The 25,815-nt window shown below is 36.9% G+C and overlaps 1 protein-coding gene across 4 annotated transcripts in view; it reads left to right on the forward strand.

The window, feature by feature from the left end:
• Positions 1 to 22,124, forward strand: part of LOC125228574 (DNA-binding protein D-ETS-4-like) — a 57,690-nt gene extending 35,566 nt beyond the window's left edge. For all 4 annotated transcript variants that reach the window (XM_048133193.1, XM_048133191.1, XM_048133194.1 and 1 more), the window contains exons 4-6: positions 7,815 to 7,947; positions 19,734 to 19,877; positions 21,092 to 22,124. In XM_048133193.1, coding sequence (XP_047989150.1) covers positions 7,815 to 7,947; positions 19,734 to 19,877; positions 21,092 to 21,282 — 468 coding nt within the window. In that variant the 3' untranslated portion in view covers positions 21,283 to 22,124. The remainder of the gene's footprint in view (positions 1 to 7,814; positions 7,948 to 19,733; positions 19,878 to 21,091) is intronic.
• Positions 22,125 to 25,815: the final 3,691 nt, after the last annotated feature.

The raw sequence follows: 25,815 nt of genomic DNA on the forward strand, positions 1-25,815 counted from the left end.
TGTCCCTGTCCCTGTCCCTGTCCCTGTCCCTGTCCCTGTCCCTGTTCTTGCCCCTGTCAAATGATCATGCTAGGAGGTGAAAATCCTTTCTTAGTGCTCCTCTTATGGCTATTTTGGATATTTTAACCCTATTGCACTACGACAGGGGACAAAATTTCTTTTCCACCTCATTAGATTTTAAAATCGTTGTATTTATCGTAATCAGCGACCCGATAAACCATAAAAACGATACCCATATTGTGTTTTTGACTTTACCCCTTTGCACCCCTTTAGGGGTCAAATTTTCAAAAAACCTGAAACATGTATTTAGTCATATGTTTTTAGGAATCCTCCTGTGAAGTTTCGTATAAAATAGTCAAACTAATCTTGTTTCCCCATACAAACTTTGAACACCGATTTGAGTCCCGTAGGAGGCGAATTTTGAAAAATCCTTTCTTAGTGCTCCTCTACGCTATATAAGGAACCTACGTGCCAAATTTTCGGCTGTGCGTTGATATGTCAATCAGTCAGTCAATATCTTCTTTTTATATATATTTTTGATATTTAAACGCCATTGCACCACAACAGGGGAGAAAGTGTTTCACTTTCGCCTCGTTAGATTTTAAAAACGTTGTATTTATCGTGATCAGCGACCCGATAAACCATAAAAACGATACCCATATTGATTTTTCGACTTTATCACCCCCTTTTCACCCTTTTAGGGGTTAAATTTTCAAAAAACCTGAAACACGTATTCAGTCATATGTCTTAAGGAATCTTCTTGTTAAGTTTCGAATAAAATAGTCAAACTAATCTTGTTTCCCCATACAAACTTTGAACCCCCATTTAAGTCCCTTAGGAGGCGAATTTTGAAAAATCCTTTCTTAGTGCTCCTCTACACTATATAAGGAACCTATGTGCCAAATTTGACATCTCTAGGACCAGCGGTTTCGGCTGTGCGTTGATATGTCAGTCAGTCAGTCAATATCTTCTTTTATATATATTTTTTATATTTAAACCCCATTGCACCACAACAGGGGAGAAGGTATTTCACTTCCGCCTCGTTAGATTTTAAAAACGTTGTATTTATCGTGATCAGCGACCCGATAAACCATAAAAACGATACCCATATTGATTTTTTGACTTTATCACCCCCTTTTCACCCTTTTAGGGGTTAAATTTTCAAAAAACCTGAAACACGTATTCAGTCATATGTCTTAAGGAATCTTCCTGTGAAGTTTCGAATAAAATAGTCAAACTAATCTTGTTTCTCCATACAAACTTTGAACCCCCATTTGACCCCCTTAGGATGTGAATTTTGGAAAATCCTTTCTTAGTGCTCCTCTACACTATATAAGGAACCTACGTGCCAAATTTGAAATCTCTAGGACCAGCGGTTTCGGCTGTGCGTTGATATGTCAGTCAGTCAGTCAGTCAGTCAGCTTCTTTTTTTATATATTTAGATTTAACTATTTCTTCCGGAGCAGCTGGTACTTTGGTTTGCACAGGAATCAGTAAGTTGCTTTCGTTCCGTGCCCATCCCCATTCATTATCCTCCTTGCGTTATCCCGGCACTGGGAGCCTAGGGTCCACTTTGACAACTAATCCCAAGTTTTGGCGTAGGCACTAGTTTTACGAGAGCGACTGCCATCTGACTTTCCAACCCGAAGGGTAACTAGGACTTATTGGAATTAGTCCGGTTTCCTCACGATGTTTTCCTTCACCGAAAAGCGACTGGCAAATATCAAATGACATTTCGCACATAAGTTCAGAAAGAAGTCATTAGTATATTAGCGAGTGAGGTAAAAACAGTGTGGAATACTGATACAACTAACTAACTTAGTTTCGGAGGTAAAAACTGCTAATAACAGCTTAAGTTACAATTATGTCCTAACTCTTAAAAGTTTTCTACTACTGTTCTACTTTAAATCAAATTTTAACGTAAAAAAAAGGTTTTTACTTGACGAATACTGGACCAAGTGCGTAGTAGATCAGTCAATGAATGCTCAAAAGGGGCATTCACTGACTGATCTAACAATCGTTTTTGAGTTTGAGTGCACATATTTGGTTATACATACCTCTATATATCGTTTAAGTATACTCTTTGTTAATTTTATGATACGATGTAAATGTTAACATATTTGGGCGGGGCGACTTAATCAGTTGACCCTCAAACGAGGGCGTGGGGTTCAAAGTCTTCAATAACATTAGTTATCTATTGATGATAATGCAATCAAACTTATTTCGGTATTGTAATTTAATAGCTAGCGCACGTGACTCCGCCGAGTGAATGTAGTAGTCATTAAAATCGTGCAATACCTAGTTGTAGTTACTCATTTTGACTCCCTTGGTAATTAAGACGCTGACAACACCCAATGACCTTGACGCTAGCGTACACTGTCTATTCGCATGGGAGTAAGTGAGAGCGCGATGTCACTAAAACAGGCCCCGTAGCCGAATGGCATTTCTCCGACGCCAAACGAAAGCGATACGCCGCTGGCTCTGTCGCGCCAATACGCAAGCGCGATAGAGATAGATATCTACTAGCGCTTCGTTTCGTGAGCGTTTCGTGAGCGATTGTGCCATTCGGCTAGCCACCCAGGGCGGCTAGGTACGAAAAGTACGGAAAAATATTTTAAGAAAATAGAAAGATGCATTATTTGTGCAATATGTTTCGTTAATGTTTTAGATATGTATATTTTTGTTATTGTAATTTTAATTAAAGATAACTAAGTGAATAATTGAACGACATAGAACCGTTAAATGACGAACTCGAGACCAGTCTTTGCAATTTTTTTCTATCGAGCCGATTTCGTTAAATCGTGTATCGAGTACGGCTATGTTCGTTGAAATATAATGAATAATAACATATAATTTACTTGCCTTACTAAAACTAATAGTTTGTCTTAAAAAACTGCGCAAGTAACATCAATTTTGCGCAGTCGGGTGTTGTCAGCCCCTTAAATCTCCTTTCTCAATTTACAAGCGACCAAAAAGCAAATGAGTAATCGAACGTATTTATTTACCATTGTACGAGTATAAAACTTAGAAGTATAGATTCGGATTTGAGCGGCCGACTCTATTAACGAAGGTAACCCAATATGTCAAACGAAGAAAACTTTTCTAATATCGGGTATGCCCTTATAAGGGGCCGTCCATAAATTACGTCATTCTAAATTAGGGGGGGGGGGGGGGGTTTGGTCTGCGGATGACGGTAAATGATAGATGGGGGGGGGTGTTTCGAAATTGACGTCATTCTTATTTATTTATTTATAGTTTATTTTTCACGTACAAAAAGATTATTTCTAAAAAGAAATTTCTTCCAGCACACCTAGTAAGTGAGACTGCAAATGTGAGAGGCGGCTAAGGCGCATACAATACTAAAATAACTCATAATAAACATACATAAGTAATGCAACATAGATGTACACAAATACAGTAATAACTACAGATAAAATACTCTAACAATAATATTACATATAATACTAGCTGCCCGCCCCGGCTTCGCCCGTGGTACTTAAATGTATTATACATATAAACCTTCTTTAAGAATCAGTCTATCTATTTAAAAAAACCGCATCAAAATCCGTTGCGTAGTAAATACCCTATTTTTCTCAAATCTGCAATGTTTTATTTTGTCAAACTGGTAATGACGTCAATTTTGGGAGAAGGGGGGGGGTTCATTAAGATATGACGATAGGATGATTATAGGGGGGGGGGGTCTAAAATCTGAAAAAATCGATGACGTAATTTATGGACGGCCCCTAACGACAGGCGCATCTGCGGCAAATTTTTAATAGACAGGTTCCACAAAGAGGTGATTATTCTCATAGGGTAGACCCTCTCACATAGTAACTAAATCTTAACACTCGTGCCACGTTATCAGAATCTGCCTCCTAAGTTATGAATACAATTTATTATTTTAAAATAGTGTAAGTTTCAACAATGTTATCTAAGTTATCTTAAAAGTTGACGAAATGTTCGTCATCTCTTCGAAACAAGTAATTGGTCGGGGTGAGCACAAAAAACATTAAATGGTTTATTGATTGTAAAATCTTTTTGTACTTACTTAATACTTAGTATGTTTACAGTTGTCATCATTAGTATAATTACTCAGTCATTCAAAGCTCTTATCATACTGATTATACCTAGATGGGAGGGTAAAATTTTTAAGTTGATTAATATTTTGATATTTATTTGTTGTAGGGCGAACTCGTCTCATTCGGTAACACGCCTAATTCGGTGATACAAGCTTTGAAGCACTATTCCGAAAGACGATTTTTGGTTGTTTCGCAGAATTAGGCGTGTCACCGAATGAGGCGAGTTTACCCTAATGCGTCGTAACCCAAAATTAATAATACCTATGCAACGACATGTTTGAAAATACTTGAGGATTTGTATTTGAGGTCGGGGGCAGATTTCATAAACGGAATTTCTTGTATTATTCCTTGTGAACGATGCTATTTTATTTAATATTTTTTTCAAGTTTCATGCGTTATCGTATCGTCATGTAGCAGACCGTTCGAATACGTTTTAATTCGTACCGCATCGTAAAATATGCGCCTTAGATGATCACATCACCTGAATGTAATTGCTTCCTAATGTTTTTCTGGCAGATTACATCATCTGTAGCTGCCTAAGTTTTGATATGTGATCTAATTTGGCATTTGTTAGTTTAACATACGATTTGCATATGATTTGTATATTGAGGCCGTACATTGGCAAATCTAAACTGAGATTACCTAGTCACAAAATTTAATACCTATTTAAAATGCGGGTGGGAACTAGCACACAGTAACCCTAGCTATGATGGCATAGGGTAAACTCGCCCCATTCGGTGACACGCCTAATTCGGCGAAACAACCAAAAATCGTCTTTCGGAATAGTGCTTCAAAGCTTATATCACCGAATTAGGCGTGTCACCGAATGAGGCGAGTTTACCCTACCTACTATAAATTGGTGTATTTGCATTTTAAACGGACATTAAAGCAACATAATTGATGAGTATTTTTGGCTAAAATCAATTATTAACATTTTTGATGGTCTACATAAATAAGATCGATTTTGGCCCAAAAGCGAATATGCACAAGTGCATATGCAGCTCCCTCAAAAAGGTATCTAGGCTGTGTTGTAATACAGCTGTAAACACCGATGCAATTGTCCCGGTTCGTTACGTCACTAGTCAAGGAAATCCGTTAAGGAAATCGGGCATTATGCAAGTGATTACGCTAGATGCAGAACACGTTGTGATCGGCCGGAAGGCAATATTTGAGGAAAAGTCATAATCAAATTGCGATTTACACACATGCATGTCTTCAATCAAAAACATCACTTTTTATACTGACCCACCAGTAAGTATCGTATCACAATGACATTGTTTTTTTTTTTATTGAAAACAAAGATTACAGTTATACAGTTTCTAGTTTTTTCGCCAAACTTACGTTTAACGGCGAAATGAAGCACTCATTTTCAAAGTTAGTACCTTAAATTATATTAAAAGACTTATTCTAGTGTTAATAGATAATAATATCATATCAATTACTAATGGCGCTTTTCATTAATATGGCTATTCTTGAATATGGCTATTTACTTGTACTATTATATATTCTGTGCTATTGCTAAGAAAGAATATTAATATATTCTTCATCATTCATTCATTCATTCTTATTGTCGTTGAAGTTGAATACTGAGAAATGAACTAACTAATAAGCTAAATTGATTTATAAATTCAACATAACGAAATATATTTTACCCTGGCATGATAACATCATAAATCATTTGCATCATCATGTTTCATTTGTGATTGCCCTGCACAAACACACTACCAAACAGGTGTTACTAAACACAATCGAATGAGGTAGTCCGTAATTACATAACCACCAATCAACAAGCCAGTAACTTGAACGGAGCGACTAATCGGCCAGCAGGCGAGTACTCGCTCAAGTGCGCACGCTGACTTTCTCTGCCGAAGAAAGCGAGGCAACTAACCTCACTTATTTGTCGATATTTTATACGCCCTAAAATGCACTCTCAAGGTCGTAACTTATATTTTATGCGTTTTAAATATATGATGTTAGTAAAGTATCTAGTTTCTTTTGCATAGCTAAATAATTAGTAGCTATTTACTGTATCACATCACATTTTTAGGGTTTGCGTTTTAGCTTTTTTAGGGTTCCGTAGTTAACTAACAACCCTTATAGTTTCGCCATGTCTGTCTGTACGTCCGTCCGTTCGCGGATAATCTCAGTAACCGTTAGCACTAGAAAGCTGAAATTTGGTACCAATATGTATATCAATCACGCCAACAAAGCGCAAAAATAAAAAATGGAAAAAACTGGTTTATTAGGGTACCCCCCCTACATGTAAAGTGGGGGCTGATATTTTTTTCATTCCAACCCCAACGTGTGATATATTGTTGGATAGGTATTTAAAAATGAATAAGGGTTTACTAAGATCGTTTTTTGATAATATTAATATTTTCGGAAATAATCGCTCCTAAAGGAAAAAAAGTGCGCCCCCCCCCCCCCCTCTAACTTTTGAACCATATGTTTAAAAAATATGAAAAAATCACAAAAGTAGAACTTTATAAGGACTTTGTAGGAAAATTGTTTTGAACTTGATAGGTTCAGTAGTTTTTGAGAAAAATACGGAAAACTACGGAACCCTACACTGAGCGTGGCCCGACACGCTCTTGGCCGGTTTTTAAAGTTGTCGATAGTATATACTTATGATATAAAACGGTAGGCGTTAAGGCTACCGTTTTATATGATAAATATTTTAAAAAGTACTTACCTACACGGTTCTTAGTTACCACATTAGACTGACCTGTCGAACAAGAACAAAATGTTATACCGTTTTTAATGCAATATTGCTATATGGCGTTAATTACAGTAAATTTTATTGTTCTTATAGATTTTTAGTATAGTGGTCTATATATATATATATATATATATATATATATAATATTATATATCCATACTAATATTATAAATGGGAAAGTGTGTGTGTCTGTTTGTTTGTCCGTCTTTCACGGCAAAACGGAGCGACGAATGGACGTGATTTTTTAAGTGGAGATTGGAGATTGTTGTAGGGATGGAGAGTGACATAGGATACTTTTTGTCTCTTTCTAACGCGAGCGAAGCCGCGAGCAAAAGCTAGTTTTAAATAAATAGCAAATTATGTTCCTAACCAGAGGGTAATGACCCGTGCGGACTGTGGTTCACGGAGAGAGCTTTTGTGCGAGTGCACTTAGTGAGTACAATCACGTAAACGCATTCATTCAAGCTATGGTCTAACAATATTCGAACTAAAATTCTGGAGAAATGTCAACAATAAAGCATACATAGATTATTTGCACACAATATGTATAGGTACTTACTTTCAAGATTAGGTAATTTAGGAATCCTAGAAAACTGACAAAATATTTTCTTGCCAAGTCCAAACTTCAAACTTCATATGAACTGAAAAATGTCGTCTCTCACTCCCTTCGGTCGTATTTTAAAACTTCCTCTTTTTCGCACCTCTATCGTAGTGTACTATTAGTGCGTTTTCACGTTATCCGATCCAATATCAGATGTGAGAAGGATTTCGAAGGTAAAAATCCAAGATGGCGGCTTATAAATGTAGGATATCGGTCCTACATCCGATATCGGATTGGATAATGTGAAAACGCACTTACAGTAGGTATACGCTACTGCGGAAAAGAGCACTTTCCGTGCGTATGTCGATAGTTTAAAGACAAAACAGATTATCATAGACAACTATTGCCATACCACACCTGTTACCACGCATGGTGGCGTCTATATTGGACGAGCTAACAGTGTTCTTGTTTACAGGCTGGCAGCACACTATACGCGCAGTTAGAAATCTGGAAGGCCGCGAGCCACGAGGCGTGGCGGCAGCAGTGGGCCGACTCACAGCCGTCGCCGACGCCCGCGCCGGTCCCGTCCGCCGATGACATGAGCGAAGGTATGTTCACTAAAAATAGGCTACGTCAGCATGAGACCTCACGATCATAACTCTCACGAGGCCAAAATCGGCCGACGCAAGATTATGATAACGATGATATATCTAGAATAGAATCATTATCGAATTACAAGCATGAATAGAATGAAACGTAGACGTACACTATAATTACTCATGTGCCGCCCTGTGAGGGCACATCATAATAATAACACAGCAGCAGCTGGAGCAGGTGGAGGATACAGGAGCACAGAAAATTTAAAACTCTGACAACAGTAAATATTTTAAATCAGAATCTTAAAACAGTTTGTGATGCTGGTGTTACTTCATAGGTGCTAGGGAAAAACATGGTCCTATTGAATTAATCAGTTTTATGGAAAGGTGTTTTGTTGCCTAAACGTTAGGCGGTCATATTAGGTAAATATCGATGTGATGAAATCGACAAAATCGTTGGTGGTTAATGATTAAGTTAATACCTACCTACTTATTAAAATAATTATCTACCTGTTCAATAAACTGATTTCCTATCATAATATGATAAGGGATATCATTAAAATCTATTAATTATAAAAAAGTTCTTAGATGGCTTGTCTTTAAAGTTCAAAATATTGAATTTATGCCAAATCCAAATTATTGCACAATAATAAATAATAAACGAATATAAAGATAATTCGAATACCCCATGTCAGACTTTTCCTCATTAATAATCGAACATATGTAGATAAGGCCGGCAGGTCTATTCAAAATCTATGCATCGTTGTAAGTTGTACAAGCACATTGTTTTTTTTTTCTTTTTTCCTAGCCTATAATTGTGTCCCACTGCTGGGCAAAGGCCTCCCCTTTCTTCCGTCACTCATCACGATTTGCCGCCTGCTCTGGCCAGTCGTTGCAAAATGCGTCGACGTCATCCCGCCATCTTTTCTTTGGCCTACCTCTGCCCCGGCTAATCTGCGGTGTCCAGTCGGTAGCACAAGCACATTGTAGTACACTTTAAAAAATCCATTAGTATTAGATACCTACCTATATACTTATCTGAAGAACCAACCTGTCTGGTGGTAGCTCGATGCCAGTCTGTAGCAAACCGGGTCGCGAATTGTATAAAAAGTGGAAAAAGTAGCCAACGGTCTATCTTGTATCGATGCGATGTGGCACGGCAATGCATCAGCTGCTTCGCGTGCTTTGTGATCAACCGTTAGAAATACCACAGAACACTGGAACAGTAAGACCACATTTATTCACGAGATGCTTCAGTGTTCAGATGTTCAGTGATAGTTTGCTACTTCTTATTTGAGTTGCAATTTGGTCTTCAATTTATTGGGCAAATTAAATACAAAATGTTTTACTGAAAATTAACTTACGAAAGGTCAATAATTTTCTCGTAGAGTCTCCTGCAACTGCAAATTTCAGGAGATTTAAATTAGGTAAATGGGAGATCTTTTTCATCCGTAATAGTAACGGGCTGTGCAGATCTACATATGATCTGAAAAATTCGTTGGTTATTTTAAGAACCTTTAGCGTGTTTCTAAATTTAAATAAAACACTTTACATGGATTTTTATTTCTATAAGTATTTAAAAATTACGAAGTGGACCAATGGGAACTAAAGGGCAGCGGTATCCACCCAGCCCAGGCTGAAGTAAGCTGTGTTTTCTGTTATGGCCGGCCCACATACGACGGACGCTGCAGACAAACGACCCAATGATATATGACTATGTGTCCCGCGTGGTTTAACTCATGGGCTTTATGAAGCGAGCTTTGACTTTACCTAGTACCTACTTACTTGTTTATGATTTATGAATCTACATTGTGGTTTCCAATTTTTTCAGTCCGCGGCGTGCATACAGAGTGGGGCCTGTAACAAAGGCGAAGAATTGAACTGTAGGCTATTCTCCTTATACTGATCAACATTTGTTCAGTGACTTTAAAAAATTATGTAGTCTTTAAATTTTTAATTTTTCATACAAAATAAATATTAGCTTCAATGTACGCCATTATTGTTGTCATCAATGACGTTGTCTGTCACACTTTAGACTTAACAGAATTCACAATACATTACCTCTTAGAAAAAACTTTCAAGAGTGATAAAAATCAAAATACAAGTTATTTTTAAAAGTCGCCGAACAAATGTTGATCAGTATAAGGAGAATAGCCTAGAGTTCAATTCTTCGCCTTTATTACAGGCCCCACTCTGTATAATAAGTTTGACATTTGACCCTATAGTTAGTTAATCCATACTAATCCATACTAATATTATAAATGGGAAAGTGTGTGTGTCTGTTTGTTTGTCCGTCTTTCACGGCAAAACGGAGCGACGAAGTGACATCATTTTTTAAGTGGAGATAGTTGAAGGGATGGACAGTGACATAGGCTACTTTTTGTCTCTTTCTAATGCGAGCGAAGCCGCGGGCAAAAAGCTAGTTCTAGTCAGGGACCAAACGACCTCTTTTACAAAAAGTCGTCGACATCTCTTCTAAATACCTAAAACAGGTATGGATGTGTTCCTCGTTATCTCTAGATTACGAATTGACCTGTTTTAGTTTAAGGAGGGGGGGACGGGTTGAGAAAAAGGGGGGAGAAAGATGGCGGCCGACCATCATAGATATTTATTCACATCTCGAGTCCTATGGCACCAATCTGTTCGTGCAAGGTGTCGTTTGAAAGCTTATTAAACCTACTTTAATTGTTTATAAATAACTATACTCATAAAAGTAACCGTTTACGAAATATTTGAAAATATGTGTTTTTTATCGCGCATGAATTGCACAAGTACTAGAAAAAATGCGTCTAACTCAATAAACAATAACTTTACCGCAATTGATGTTATTATAAAATTTTCGCGTCTATTCATGTTCTTTTTAAAAATATAAGTTTCATTGGTATATGATAATATATAACCATGTAATTACGAATTTGGTTTAGCAGGAGTCACTCTGCCCGGTCGCAGAAATGGGCGCTGACCGTAGTAAAGTATTCAATATTTTTGAGGTCCTATTTTACGGATCCATATGCGAGAGGTATCGTTTCAAAGCTAATTAAACCTACTATATTTTTTTATAAATAACTATAATCATAAAGGTAGCTGTTTAGAAAATATTTGAAAATATGTGTTTTATAGACCATGAGTCGCACAAGTACCTACTAGTAAAAAATGCTTCTTAATCAATAAACAACAACTTTTCCGGAATTGATGTTAGTATAAGATTTACGCGGAATTTCGTGCGCTTTCTAATAACATAAGTTTTATTGGTGTATGATATTATATAACCAAGTAATTACAAATATGGTTAAGTAGGGGCCACAGCGCCCGGCCACGTATGGATGCTGACCGTCGCCAAATTTTCTATATTTTTCAGATCCTATTTTATTTAACAGGAATCTTTTGAAAGCATATTATGCGTACTATCATTAGTTCTCAATAATTTTAGTTGTAACTGTAGTAGCTAACAAAATATTTGAAAATATGCATTGGAACCGATCTGAGTAAAACATGCTTCTAGCTCAATGAATTATATTTTTTCCGCAATTGATATAATAACAAAATAAACGGCGAAATGTATGACCTTTTCAAATAATAAGTTTTGTCAGTATTGCATAAACAATTAATGTTAATTTATCCATCATACTCACTGCGCACCGTCATATACATGGATGACCATTTTCGTTGCCGTGTTCATAATTTTTAAGATTGTATCTTGGTGCACGACCAATAAACAATAACTTTACCGCAAATAATGTTATGATAAGATTTACAGGACATTTCATATGCTTTCTAAAAATATAAGTTTTATTGATGTATGATATTATACAACCAAGTAATTACGAATTTGGTTTAGCAGGTGTCACTGCACCCCCGTGACGTAAATAAGTGCTAACCGTCGCCTAATTTTACGTATTTCTCAGATCCTATTTTAGCGATCAATTTGTGAGAGGTATCATTTGAAAGCATATTATGCGTACTATCATTGCTTTTTAATAATTTTAGTCGTAATTGTAGAAGTTAACAAAATATTTGACAATATGTGTATTTTTACTGTATATGAATAACATTCGCACTGATACGAGTGAAACATGCTTCTAGCTCAATAAATTATATTTTTCCGCAATTGATATAATAACGAAATGAACCGCAAAATGTATGGCCTTTACAAAAAATGAGTTTTGTTAGTTTTGCCTAAACAATTAATGTTAATTTGTCCACCATACCCACTGCGCACGGTCAATCGTCATATAAACGGATGTCCACCGCCGTTGCCTTAATTTTTTCATCATTTTACAGATTTTATTTTACTGATCAATTAAGTATATAAGTAAATTCGATACGTGATAGATTATATTTATTATGAATATACGATTAGTGAAATAAAATCTGAAAAAGGCAACGACGGTGGACATCCATTTATATGATGGTGCGCAGTAGGTGAGCTGAACAAATTCAAATTAATTGTTTATGCAATACAAACCAAACTTATTTTTTGTGTAAGTCATACATTTTCCGTTTATTTTGTTATTATTTCAATTGCGGAAAACTATAATTTATTGAGCTAGAAGCGTGTCTTACGAGGGCTGATTGAAAAGTTCGCGGCTTAAGTATGAAATCAAAACCAAAGTTTTTTTATAATATTTTTATTTCTCTACGTAGTCCCCGTTAAGGTCTTTGCACTTATTCCATCTGGATTCCAAAGCCATTATACCACTTTTAAAAAAAAAATCCTCCAGGCCTTCAAAATAGGTATCCACTTCAGCTTGGACCTCGTCGTTGGTCAAAAATTTCTTACCACCCATGTGTTTTTTTTAAGTTTGGAAATAAATGGAAGTCCGATGGTGCCAAATCGGGTGAATAAGGCAGATGCGGCAATAATTCAAACCCGCAATTATGAATTTCTGCCATTGACTTTAGTGACGTATGCACGCGTGCATTGTCCTGGTGGAAAAGAACTTTCTTTGTCAGCACTCCAGGTCTTTTTACTTTCAAAGTCGACGTAAAAGTCGACGTAATCGACGTAAAAGTTCGCAATAATAGTCCGAGTTTATAGTCGTACCTTTTTGGAGATAGTCAACCATTATTACACCCTTTGCGTCCCAGAACACTGATGCCATAACTTTATTTGCCGACAAAATGGCCTTTGCCTTTTTTGGGTGGCGGAGATCCAGCACGAACCCACTGTTTTGATTGCTGTTTAGTCTCGGGCGTATAGTGGTAGACCCATGTCTCATCCATAGTAACATATCTGTCCAAAAAGTCTTGAGGGTCAGCTTCATACAGGTCTAGACAGTCGCGTGAAATTGTTAGACGAGTGATTTTTTGTTCCACTGAAAGGAGCTTTGGAACCCATCTCGCCGACACCTTGGAAAACCCTAATTCGTTAACTATAATGTTTTGAGTTTTTTCACAGGAGATGCCTACGATGTCGGCTATTTCTCTCACTTTTAACCGTCGGTCTTGGATTATCATTTTGCATACAGTTGCCACATTATTTGGATTGGTCGCAGTAGTTGGCCTCCCGGAGCGAGGGTCATCTGCGATACTGACTCGTCCCCGCTTGAATTCAGCTGCCCACTTTTTTACCATCGTATATGATGGACCGGATTGCCCTAATGTACACTGCATATCTTCATAAATTTGTTTCGCAGTCAATCCTTTTTTATGAAGATATTTAATTACATCACGTTGCTCCAAATTGACCATTGTGAAAAAACTGCTTACACGTATTTTTAAATGAGAGGAAAAACTTATTTTAAAATATTGCATTTAATTAAAATTTCGCGGGATGACAACTAAATAATGACAGTTCAAAATGACGGCAGGAAAAAGAAACTAAGTTTTTTTTTTAATGGTCAGGCCGCGAACTTTCCAATCAGCCCTCGTATCAATGCCAATGCTATTCATGCACAGTAAAATACACATATTACTAATCAAATATTTTGTAAACTTCTACAGTTTTGACTTGAAATATTAGAAATAAAGATAGTACGCATAATATGCTTTCAAATGATACCTCTCACAAATTTATCAGTAAAATAGGATCTGAGTAACGTAGAAAATTTGGCGACGGTCAGTCAGCACCCAATATCGTGACAGGGCGCAGTGACCCCTGCTAAACCAAATTCGTAATTACTTGGTCATATATTATCATACACCAATAAAACTTATATTTTTAGAAAGCGCATGAAATTTCGCGTAAATTTTATAATAACATTAATTGCGGTAAAGTTATTGTTTATTGAGTTAGACGCATTTTTTACAAGTACTTGTGCAATTCATGCGCGAAAAAAAAACTCATGTTTTCAAATATTTTGTAAACAGCTACCTTTATAAGTATAGTTATTCAAAAATAATTATAGCAGGTTTAATTTGCTTTCAAATGATACCTCTTACATATGGATCCGTAAAATAAGAACTTAAAAATATTGAATACTTTACTACGGTCAGCGCTCATTTTTATGCGACCGGCGGAGTGACCACTACGAAACAAAATTCGTAATGTAATGGTTATATTATCACTTACCAATAAAACTTATATTTTTAGAAAGCTCATGAATAGTCGCGTAAATTTTATACTTACATCAATTGCGGTAACGTTATTGTTTATTGACTTAGAAGCATTTTTTACCAGTACTTGTGCGATTCATGCTCGATAAAAAACACATATTTTCAAATATTATGTAAACAGCTACCTTTAATATTATAGTTATGTGTAAACAATTATAGTAGGTTTAATTATCTTTCAAACGATACCTCTCCTATATGGATCCGTAAAATAAGACCTCAAAAATATTGAATACTTTACTACGGTCAGCGCCCGTTTATGCGACCTGGAGGATAACCCCTGCCAAACAAAATTCTTAATTACATGGTTATATATTATCATATAACAATGAAACTTATATTTTTAGAAAGAGCATGAATAGACGCGAATATTTTATAATAACATCAATTGCGGTAAAGTTATTGTTTATTGAGTTAGACGCATTTTTTACTAGTACTTGTGCAATTCATGCGCGATAAAAAAACAAATATTTTCAAATATTTCCTAAACGGTTACTTTTATTAGCATAGTTATTTGAAAACAATTAAATTAGGTTTAATAAACTTTCAAATGACACCTCGCACGAACAGATTGGTGCCATAGGACTCGAGATGTGAATAAATATCTATGATGGTCGGTCGCCATCTTTCCCCCCCTTTTTCTCGACTCGTCCCCCCCTCCTTAAACTAAAACAGGTCAATTCGTAATCTGGAGAGAACGAGGAACATATCCATACCTGTTTTAGGTATTTAGAAGAGATGTCGACGAAAATCGTGAAGGAGACGACTTGTGGCCAAATTGGCTCTAGACTATTCGAAATAAAATCGAAACATGTCAATGTCACAATGGGCCGCCACAAGCCGTCGGGAATTGTCATATAGGTACTTGGGAATTTCGAGCCTTGCCACCGTGACCGAATGGCCGAGTGGTTTAGCCATCCGTCCGGTAAACAGAGGACGCTGGATCAAATCCAGCTTTGCACAGTTAGGGTACTTTATATGTCAATGTTAATCAAGCAATGTCACTATCCAGAGAGGAAAATGAGGACCTTTGCAAGGAAAATCGTTCGTCCCGTATCCTCGTATCGTGTCCAATCATACTTAATCCTTTTAAGTTGCGGCGCACGACTCCTACATCGAGGTCGTCAACTACTTACTAAGCTTTTGCATCTTAAACAAAAGCCTAAAGCTCATTCAATAATCGTACTTAATACTTGGTATTTAAGACCAAGTATATTCGTTAGACATTCCACATTCTACCAGTCTGTCCCTTGCTTATGCAAATGATAATTTAATATATTCGGTTTTGCTTTATTTATGTAACTTAGGTATCACTTTAAACAATCAGATAAGAAAAACATTAGCTTCTGGCTGTCATGGTAACAACACATTGTCAGGGTATGGTCTATCTTAGTCATATAGCCTCTAACAGTAATGAGAAACTCATGCCCTCAACCCCTATTGCGTTTTAGCTTTTTTAGGGTTCCGTAGTCAACTCCTTCCTTCAAGTCAAGTCCTTATAGTTTCGCCATGTCTGTCTGTCTGTCTGTCTGTCTGTCTATCCGTCCGTCCGTCCGTCCGTCCGCGAGATTACTGAGATAGTAACCGTTAGCACTAACTAGAAAGCTGAAATTTGGTACCAATACAATATGTATATCAATCACGCCGATAAAGTGGTAAAATAAAAAGTGGAAAAAAATGTTTTGTTAGGGTACCCCCCCCCCCCTACATGTAAATTATGGGGTCTGATTTTTTTTTTTCATTCCAACCACAACGTGTGATATATTGTTGGATAGGTATTTAAAAATGAATTAGGGTTAATAAAATGAACTTTTTTGATAATCCGCGAATATATAACGTGGAAATTAATCAGTGCTAACCTGTTATAATTACTTGCGTAAAAAAATTAATTTTCCCACCCTCTAACCACCCATAAAAATAAAAAATATGCAAATAAATATAACAACCCAAGATTTTCTAGGAAAATACAAAACTGTTTTGTTTCGCCTCTTGACGAGGCATCCTCAGTAGTTGATGTTGAAAAAAACGGTAGAAAAGTCCCGGAAACTGTCACTCTTGGCCAGTTTTTAGAGTTCCGTACCTCAAAGAGGAAAAACGGAACCCTTATTATATCATGGATTAAGTACACATTTGTAGTTACTTGGGAAAATTCTCAGCTTGACTTTGTTTTTATGACCAGAAGCACAATCTTACTACGACTTTCAGTGAGCTTAGACATTTTATGTCCTCATTTATACGTTGACATTATCATTAGTAGACATTGTCCTCGTTCATATATTTTTGATCCATAGTTCTTTAATAGAATTTTCATTAGTTCTGTAAGTGTAATGCTCGGAGCGGTCGTCATTCACTACAGTTAAACTATCAATCAGCCATCACTGGTCAGTTATCCTGGGTAACCCTTATACGTCAAATCGGCTTTTTGTGTTTCCCGCCGACCCACTTCGGCACAAGTAGGTAGCACTGGCCTTACAAGGCCGTGCTAGCTTTGACTGCCTTTAAAAATACCATAAAGGTACAGATAAAATTTTAAAATACCCTTATATACACTTTAAATGAGTAGGTGAATAAAAACCGCGGATATTTTTACCGTTTTCGTTCCGTAGGGTATGGCCGAATATTCACGATGAATTAAAAAGACACTGCCCAAGCCATCCATACAACTTTTTGATAATTACCCACGTCCACAAAAACTGTCAAATATATTACCAAAAAATATGAAATATTTATAAAAAATTAAACAGTATTAGGTAGGTAATAAAACTGGCTCAAATGTAGTAAATTTCAATAGATATCATTACTTGCCTAAAATATAGTTTTATTTAATTGCGTCTGCAACATTGTCAACTGGGTTTTATGCTACAACTTTTTCGCTTTAAAAAATACCAGTTCTTCATTATACTAGTAAAATTACGAGCTATCTGAAATTCTGCGCACGAGACCCGGCCCCGTCGCGTCTACGAAGCCATTAGTTCTTACTACACCGTTCCACGAACTCGCGCGTCCATCATCAGCTGCCACCCGTCTTCTTAGGCCCTTAATGGCCCTAAATTATCGAATATAATACTTATATCGTATGTCTAATACCTATTTAGCATGTAACTGGAGCATACGCTACTGCTAGTAGATTATCTTTCGCCGATTAAACATTGGTAAATGTTGGGAACATTATAAAATTATGCTCAAAATATGTAGGTTGATGCTAACCTGCATCATTAAAACTCTCAATTAAGAGGAAAGGGGACAACCCATTTTTCCTAACAAACGTAGTCCTCGCTTTTCTCCAAGAATATGGAAATTATTTTCACGATCGTGAGGGTTGTTAATATGTATATAAATGTCAATTTTAACACATGTTATTAAAATTCGAAATTAAGTTAACAAATCTCGATTTCTCGTTTTGAAAGGGAGTAAATACCTACCTACTTATATATTATTTAATTCTAACTGTTGCCGAAAGTGGACGATTTTACTCAATGGGCGTAAAAGCCTATTTTCTTCAGCTGTCAAACTAGAAGGCACTGCAACATGTGAACTGTATTACTATCTTAGCACCTTAGCACCAGCACATACAAACTTCTACAGGAGTGTCGTGTTACTTTTTCTGCAGCTGACTGATCCTAAATATGTAGTATTTTTTTACTTGGCAGAGCCGAACACCTTATAAGTTATAACTGTTGATCATTATGTGATTCATAATATAGGTACCTATTATGTTAAACATTTGGAAATCAACGCTGTGAGAATGGAAGGGCAGAAATGCATGACTACTCTCAGCATCAATGACTCATTAATATGTTACTTCTGCGTATAGAAGTATTTTATAATGAGAACACCACTTTATTTATAATGTAAATGCAAAATTTCAAAATAAATACAATAAAAAAAAAACTAAATTAAAACTAAACCCAAAACCCATCCAATAAAAACAAAATAGATCGTGATCAGCAGCGCAGGCTTCGTCAAGTGGACATAAAACAAATCAGCTACAGGCTTTGTCGACTATATACAAACGAAATAATCCGCAACAGGCTTTGTCAAACTTAAACACTAAATAACCTAGGGTATGGTGCCACCCCGGACCGCAGCTGGCCCAAAAGTTCCCATAACACTGGCCGCGTTGCCCCGTTGAACAGCCAGGGAAATTTGTTGGACCAGGTACGATCCGGAACGAGGATCGCAACCCCTGCCTCTAAGCCGCCGACCCAATTCCCACACAAACTCTTTAGCCTCCGCACCCCAAGGACCTGCAGTCTCCACCGCAACTGGTATAAAATCATACGTTGGTTCCAAGACAGAGTACTTTAAGTGCTTCTGCTTCGCAGCATATTCGGCAGCCGCACCAGTAGCACTGATGGTGTGACTCAGATGGGACGGTGCAAAGGTGCTAACGCACGTTGCGTCCCATAAGAGGCACCGACCTTTCTGCCAAGGAACCAACGTAAGACCATCTGGCCTCTTGCCATCATCACGGCATAATCCCGGAGGCTCCAGGACACAGGGTACATTGGCAGAAACCAAAGCCCTGCGGATTATCTCGTTTATCGCGTGGTGACGCGAAAAACGCCCCGCGCACCTCTGACAACTAAGGCCATGGTGACCGTCCTCCTGAACCATGGCTCCACACACACATTTGTGTGCTTATAATTGTTTGCTTGAACTATTTGTCTCACTGTGATTTATATACCTGCAACTTATTACTGTAAGTAAATTACATGCAAGTAGAATTTTTTCTTTTACATTTAAACATTGGAATTAAAAAGTTAACACAAAGTTGCGCGGTTAGTCATATATGCCTATAAGACATTGGGAATAAACTATTAAAACGCTTGAAATTTGCGGCATAATACCTAAAATTCGTCTGGAACAGTAACAGATGCGTTAGAAACAAATGTCAACATCATCGTTGCAAAAATATACTCGCGTCGACATCGGAACCATGGAGAGAACTTTAAACTGTTGACCTATAGTAGCGTATTGATCGACATTCAAGATGACGCGCTCTTTGTCAAATATAACCTTTAATGTCATTACAATACGATCCAAGGCATGTATCATCGCAAATTAAGTATTTATATAATCTCTATTTGTGTAATTGACTTTGGTATCCTAAAATGCCATACCAACAAATTAGTGCTTTGCAAAACTGTCCTCAAGAAATAGACACATAATGGGTATTTTTTACCAATCCCTAAACATTGTGTCAAAAAAGACATAATGAATGTTTGCAATTTTCTTTTCAACAGACGAGGAATCTGAATCTGTGACGACGGGAGTACCAGGCGGAAAGACCAAGACTGGCAGCACACACATACACCTCTGGCAGTTCCTGAAGGAGCTCCTTGCTTCGCCCCACGTGCACGGCTCCGCCATACGGTGGCTCGATCGAAGTGAGTACCTACTACTTTTATATTAGATATTTGTGTTTCAAATAATCCTTTGGGTTTACTTTGAAGAAAACAAAAATGCAAGGTTAAAACATACTTACTCTATAAAATGGCTGTTCTTGATTATTACTCATGTGTCAAACAATTTATCAGTAGTTATCGATAATGGTATGATAATTTAACTTAATGTCACCTTAGCAATTATACATTGGCTTGTTAACGTTACTAGGTACGTAAATAACACGTTATAGGTACCTTTGACCACTGACGGCTTAACTTATCTAGTTGTATTATCAGAAACTGCATAAGTACTTAGTTGTTTGTTCATGTTCATTCTACTTTTCCTAGAAATATGATATTTGCATTAAAATAAATCAGCGGGTTCGACAGACTTGTAGGTTATTCCTTGTTAACCTGTGTTTGATTTCGAGCGTAGGTACATGTGGCATTTGAAGCAGAGAGGGTCCTTATCCTTATTCATAATACCTATGTAACAAATGATTTTTTAGGAAAGGAATGCCAACAAAACTTTTAAATACCAACAAAATTTTAATTTTTCTTCTGTAAATACTTTTCGTTACTTTAAATACTGTTGCTAACTAAATTGAAAATTTTCAATAAATATTTAGAGATATAAAACATGTATATTAGTGTGTCTTCACCAGTGTGTGTTCAAGTACAGTGTCTTCAATAAATGGCCGATATCTAAATTCCTTTGTTTAGAGTAGAATCAAATTTTAGCCAAAATAACGTTTAAAAACCTTAGCGTGTGTGATTACTATTAGCAAAATATCAGTAGATAGGTACCTACTTAATTTCCTACATAGTTAAATGGTAGGCACATAAGGTTATTCGTGTTGCGCTTTAGTATACATGTTACATTTACGATTGTCAGAACTTAATTCACTGGAGCAACGACATTCTCGGCTCTCAAGGTGATCCAGCCACTTACTCGCCATCTGGTACTTGATAAAATGTTTAAAGCAAAGGTTGAGTCTTTGTCGTGACTCGGCTATGAGGTAGAAACATTGTTTTGTTTAATAGGCTATTTGTAAAGTAGAACTTACCATGATTTTTTTGGTATACAAGAACATGACATTGAACAAGTTTTTTAATTAAAGCATTCGTTTAACCAAATTAGATGCCGCACATCACGATGAATCTTAATTTCCCTGATTAACAAGTTCCATGTATAATTTTCGTCACGTCGTCCACAGGTAACGGAGTGTTCAAGATCGAGGACTCCGTGCGAGTGGCGAGGCTGTGGGGCAAAAGAAAAAACCGTCCGGCGATGAATTACGACAAACTGTCCAGAAGCATCCGCCAGTACTACAAGAAGGGGATCATGAAGAAAACGGAACGAAGCCAGAGGCTGGTGTACCAATTCTGTCATCCGTACTGTTTGTAAAACGAATACTCTGTCCGTAGTTTAAGTTATCTGTAAATATTTATTGTAAATAAGGTGTGTAGAGCCGTGGTAATGCGGTCGTCACGGAGGCTCCCGGCCTTGCGCAGCAAGCTCCGCGGAGTCTTGGCCCGAACACTTGTTCTCGGCGGTACGTTATCCCGAGACCGAGTTACTAGGCGATGTTTTATTCCCTCCATAAAATTCGAGAAAGGTAATTTTCTTCGGAATTCTATCGGACGGGAAATAGCTGTGTGCGTTAAAGTAAGTTTTTTTACCAGCGACTAAATGAGCACACTGGTCGACGCTACGGCCGTGCTCGTCGAAAGCTGGTAATGTTTATCCCATATATCTATGATGTAGCCCGTGTACGTTCTATGAACTTTTAGTTATTAATTATTTTGTAAATATTTATGTACCTAAGTAGGTATGTGTAAGGTTTTGTCATTTTTCGTACTAGGTACATTTTTAATGTATGCAAATCGATTGAATCGGTTTGAGACGATCTTATGAAATAATTAGCTGTAGTTTCATTATAAGAATCAGAGTAAAGGCGGCTAATTGGCAATATTTGGGTAACGATTGAAATTAGAATTTTGTGCCAAATAGATAAGGTTTTATTGGGGACAAAATTTGAAAATTGTGATATTTCACCACCCGCCGATAAGACGAAACGTGAATAATAGAAACGGTGTCGGGTAAGTTAGGTGCATTGAAGAGATTTTAGTTTTATTCAAACCAAGATGCAGTTAGTGTCTTCATAAATGATGTATAAGTAAGTCTATTGGACCAAACTAATGTAGATAATATTTTATAATATAACAATAAATTTAAATGATCATTTATTATCACCGTTTTATTTCATTTATCCTTACCTACATTATATTTAATATGCAGATTAACGTATAAATTAGTATAAACGTGATAACGAAAATATTCATCATTGTGACAATAGTGTCATTGGATAAGATATTTACATTTTACCTACTTTTAGTTTCGTAACGTATTGATATATATGTAATATGTACCTAGAGTATTTGTAGATATCCTAATAATAAGCATGTCTAGGATACACGAACTATACCTAATCCTTTCTTTAAAAATAACCAAGCCGAGTGACCTCATGGTAAACTGATTTACTTTATATCTTTCTCTCCGACTTATAAAATAGAAATTGGGTTCAAAAATAACCTCTGTCCACGTTTTTCTTATAATTGATGTTTTTTTTTTCTTGCATGGAATAATAGTTGTTGTTTAACCGCACGTACCAATATTGATACCCGAGCAAGCGAAAGATTCCAATATTCAACGGCGAGCGTAGCGAGTGGTTTAAAAAGTGCGGTTAAACAACAGCTTTGCCCCCTTATAAAACAAATAACTATTATTTTAACTACAGGCAAGTTCCCTATATACAACTGCTAAAAACACTAATAAAAGTTATGAAACTGCTCCAAAAACCGCAAAATGCATAAAATCTGGCGCAAGTTGCATCAGGTTGCGCAAATGGTGACGTCACAAACAGTCGAATTCCGCAGAGTGAAAGTGCCTTTCGCTGTAGAGGGGAGTGCGGCCGCCGTACTACCACTAGATACCCTATACAAATTACTACATATTACATATGTATTGCTTGGATACATTATCTACTATTTAGAACACAAAGTTCATTATGTATATACTTTAGATCAATCAATGCACTAAATTAGCATGTCAAACGAACTCAGACAAAACGACTAGGTTCTCCGTCTTTACCAAGTCTTTACTCACAGCTTGCGGCTTCAGGCGTCAATTTTTGAAGGTTGAACTCAATGAAAAGAAAAAAAAATGTCTTGTTACATGACATTTAATTGTAACAACACAAAAATTATGAACATTCAAGAGCCTGAGACATATTTCTTCCACAGGTGCCGTAGCTGAATGGCATTTGATTTGAGGCATTTCTGAGACGCGAAACGAAAACAAAACGCCCCGAAAGGTAATCTGGCTCTGTCGCGCCAATTGCGTATTGGCGCAAAGCGATAGAGATAGATATCTACGAGCGTTTCGTTTCGTGAGCGTTTGTACCATTCGGCTACGTACCTAGGTAAGAAACGTCAGTACATAATTTTTAAGAAAAAAAAACCGCCGCCTTTAGGGTTCTGGTGAAAGCTGCTTGCGAATGTTGGATTATGTAGAAATGTGTAGGTATTTTTTTAAACTGCTTTTAATGCTTTAATTATTTGATGGCAACAAGAATCAATATACGTATACTGTTATAGAATTATTTTCAAAAATATCGTACCGGTCTTAGGCTATAAGCAAACACCCTAACTACGATCCAGGTTCAATATTGGAATCTTTCGCTTGCTTGGGTATCAAATTTGCCCTCTTGTAAAATAAATAAAATAACTATTATTCATCATACAATTAAATTTCCTTGATTCAAACATAGGGTCATCGACTCATCGCTCCATTCTTAGTGCGTTTTCACATTATCCGATCCGATATCGGTTGTCGGGCCGATATCCCATACATTACAGGCGCCATCTTGGATTTTTTCTATTGAAATCCTTCCGATATCGGATCGGAAAATGTGAAAACGGAGATAGAGTCAGATACCCACCTACCTACGCATGGTACGCAGCGATCCCGTGATGCATGATTACTGATATTTTTAACCGACTTCAAAAAAAGGAGTATTATAGTTTCTCAATTCGACTGATTTTTTTTGTATGTATCTTACTCGATATCTCCGAGAATCGTGAACCGATTTTCAATTTTTTTAAATCGAACGAGTATAACCCCAAGTCGGAGTCTGGTGGCACCAAGTTGAACTCTTCAAATGTTATGTTTTTAAATAAGTATTATGTCTTCAAATGTTATGTAATGTTTTTAGTGTATTTTTCAAAGCTACACCAGTATTTACGCCTGATGTGGCTGAGCTGGTGATGGAAGATTAACTCCTCAATGATGAGGAGTTAAAGGATATTCTTCACTACTGTACGCATATTGAGACTGCTACTTATAATACCAATAGGAACCACTAAAAAGCAAAAATCAAATTAGCGTTTTTTAATAAAAATAAAACCGCCTTCAAAAATAAGAGCGTTAGAAAACACGGCGAAACTAAAACCAAAAAGTAATAAACCTTTGATTTGAAATCAGATTTCTTATCGGATTGCAATAATCTAAACATCCAAATTACAAACAAATCAATTATTTTTGGAGTCGGGGCCAGCCTGCATATGGTTGGGTGGGGCAAACAGGCAATAGCAAGGCGAGTATAGTATGAATTTTCTGAGATGCACTTTTCGCATTTGCCCTAATCTGTTAAACAAAGGCCTTTGTTTCTATTACTCGCTGCGGTTAGCTCCCGTTTCCACAGCACGTGCCAAAGTCTCAGTGTAGTTAAAAAGCAACTATCATGATAGCAATAAAGTTCAAATCCATAAAAAGCCCTTTCGGAGATAACACGTTTTGTCATCTTCAAAAAAAGTTACCTGCACACTGCAAACTGTTTAATAAATTTGAACCTTATTGCTATCATGATAGTTGCTTTTTAACTACACTGAGACTTTAGCACGTGCTGTGGAAACGGGAGCTAACCGCGGCGAATAATAGAAACAAAGGCCTTTGTTTAACAGATTAGGGCAAAACCGAAAAGTTCATCTCAGAAAATTCATACTATAACAGGGCCGGTACCGACTACAAAAATAATTGATTTGTTTACAATTTGGATGTTTAGATTATTGCAATCCGATAAGAAATCTGATTTCAAAGGTTTATTATTTTTTGCTTTTTAGTTTCTCCGTGTTTTCTAACGCGCTTATTTTTTGAAGGCGATTTTTTATGAAAACAAAAGGTTTCAATTCATTGCTATTAGGATTTCTCAGGCGCTACTATGCTATTATAGATGATGATGGTATTATAAGTATAGATGAACATGGAGATGGTGACCATATTGAGTTTTTCAGTGTAGCATCTTAGGCATGCCTGTTCCACGGCCAGGCACTCAGCCTGAAATACGGTGCAGCTGCTGTGTTTGTGTAATTTCAGTGTTTGTGTGTAGCTCCTACCGTCAGGGTAGTCGATGATGAAGGCTGCTGTGTCGACCAGTCCGTCGTGCCTCCTGCCGTCGGTATATGCACGATACATTGCAATGTGATTTAAATGTATAACTTAAATGTATTACCATAATTATAGATATAAGACAAGATGGCGTTGATCGCTTCAATAAGGATGCGTTCGAATTGCGATGGGGCTGTGTCGTGCGGCTGCGTTCGTGGTCTCACAAATGGTCTCGTCGGAAGATCAGCGCTGACCTCCGGGTCAGCATTATGCTGAGACGGGACCTTTTCGCGATAAACTTATTAATCCCTTGTACGTTTGTAGTTTTAGTAATACTGTTTTTTTGCATATTGTGTAGTTTTAAGTTTATTACGAATAAATAATTTTGATTGATTGATTGATTGATTATATATGGAGCGAAATTAACGGGTGAAAACACGAAAAATTTGACAATCATTGCATCATTGCACCTGCCAAACCCTACGCCGTGTC

The sequence above is a fragment of the Leguminivora glycinivorella genome, chromosome 8, assembly GCF_023078275.1.
Source record: "Leguminivora glycinivorella isolate SPB_JAAS2020 chromosome 8, LegGlyc_1.1, whole genome shotgun sequence".
In the NCBI taxonomy this organism is placed as follows: Eukaryota; Metazoa; Arthropoda; class Insecta; order Lepidoptera; family Tortricidae; genus Leguminivora; species Leguminivora glycinivorella.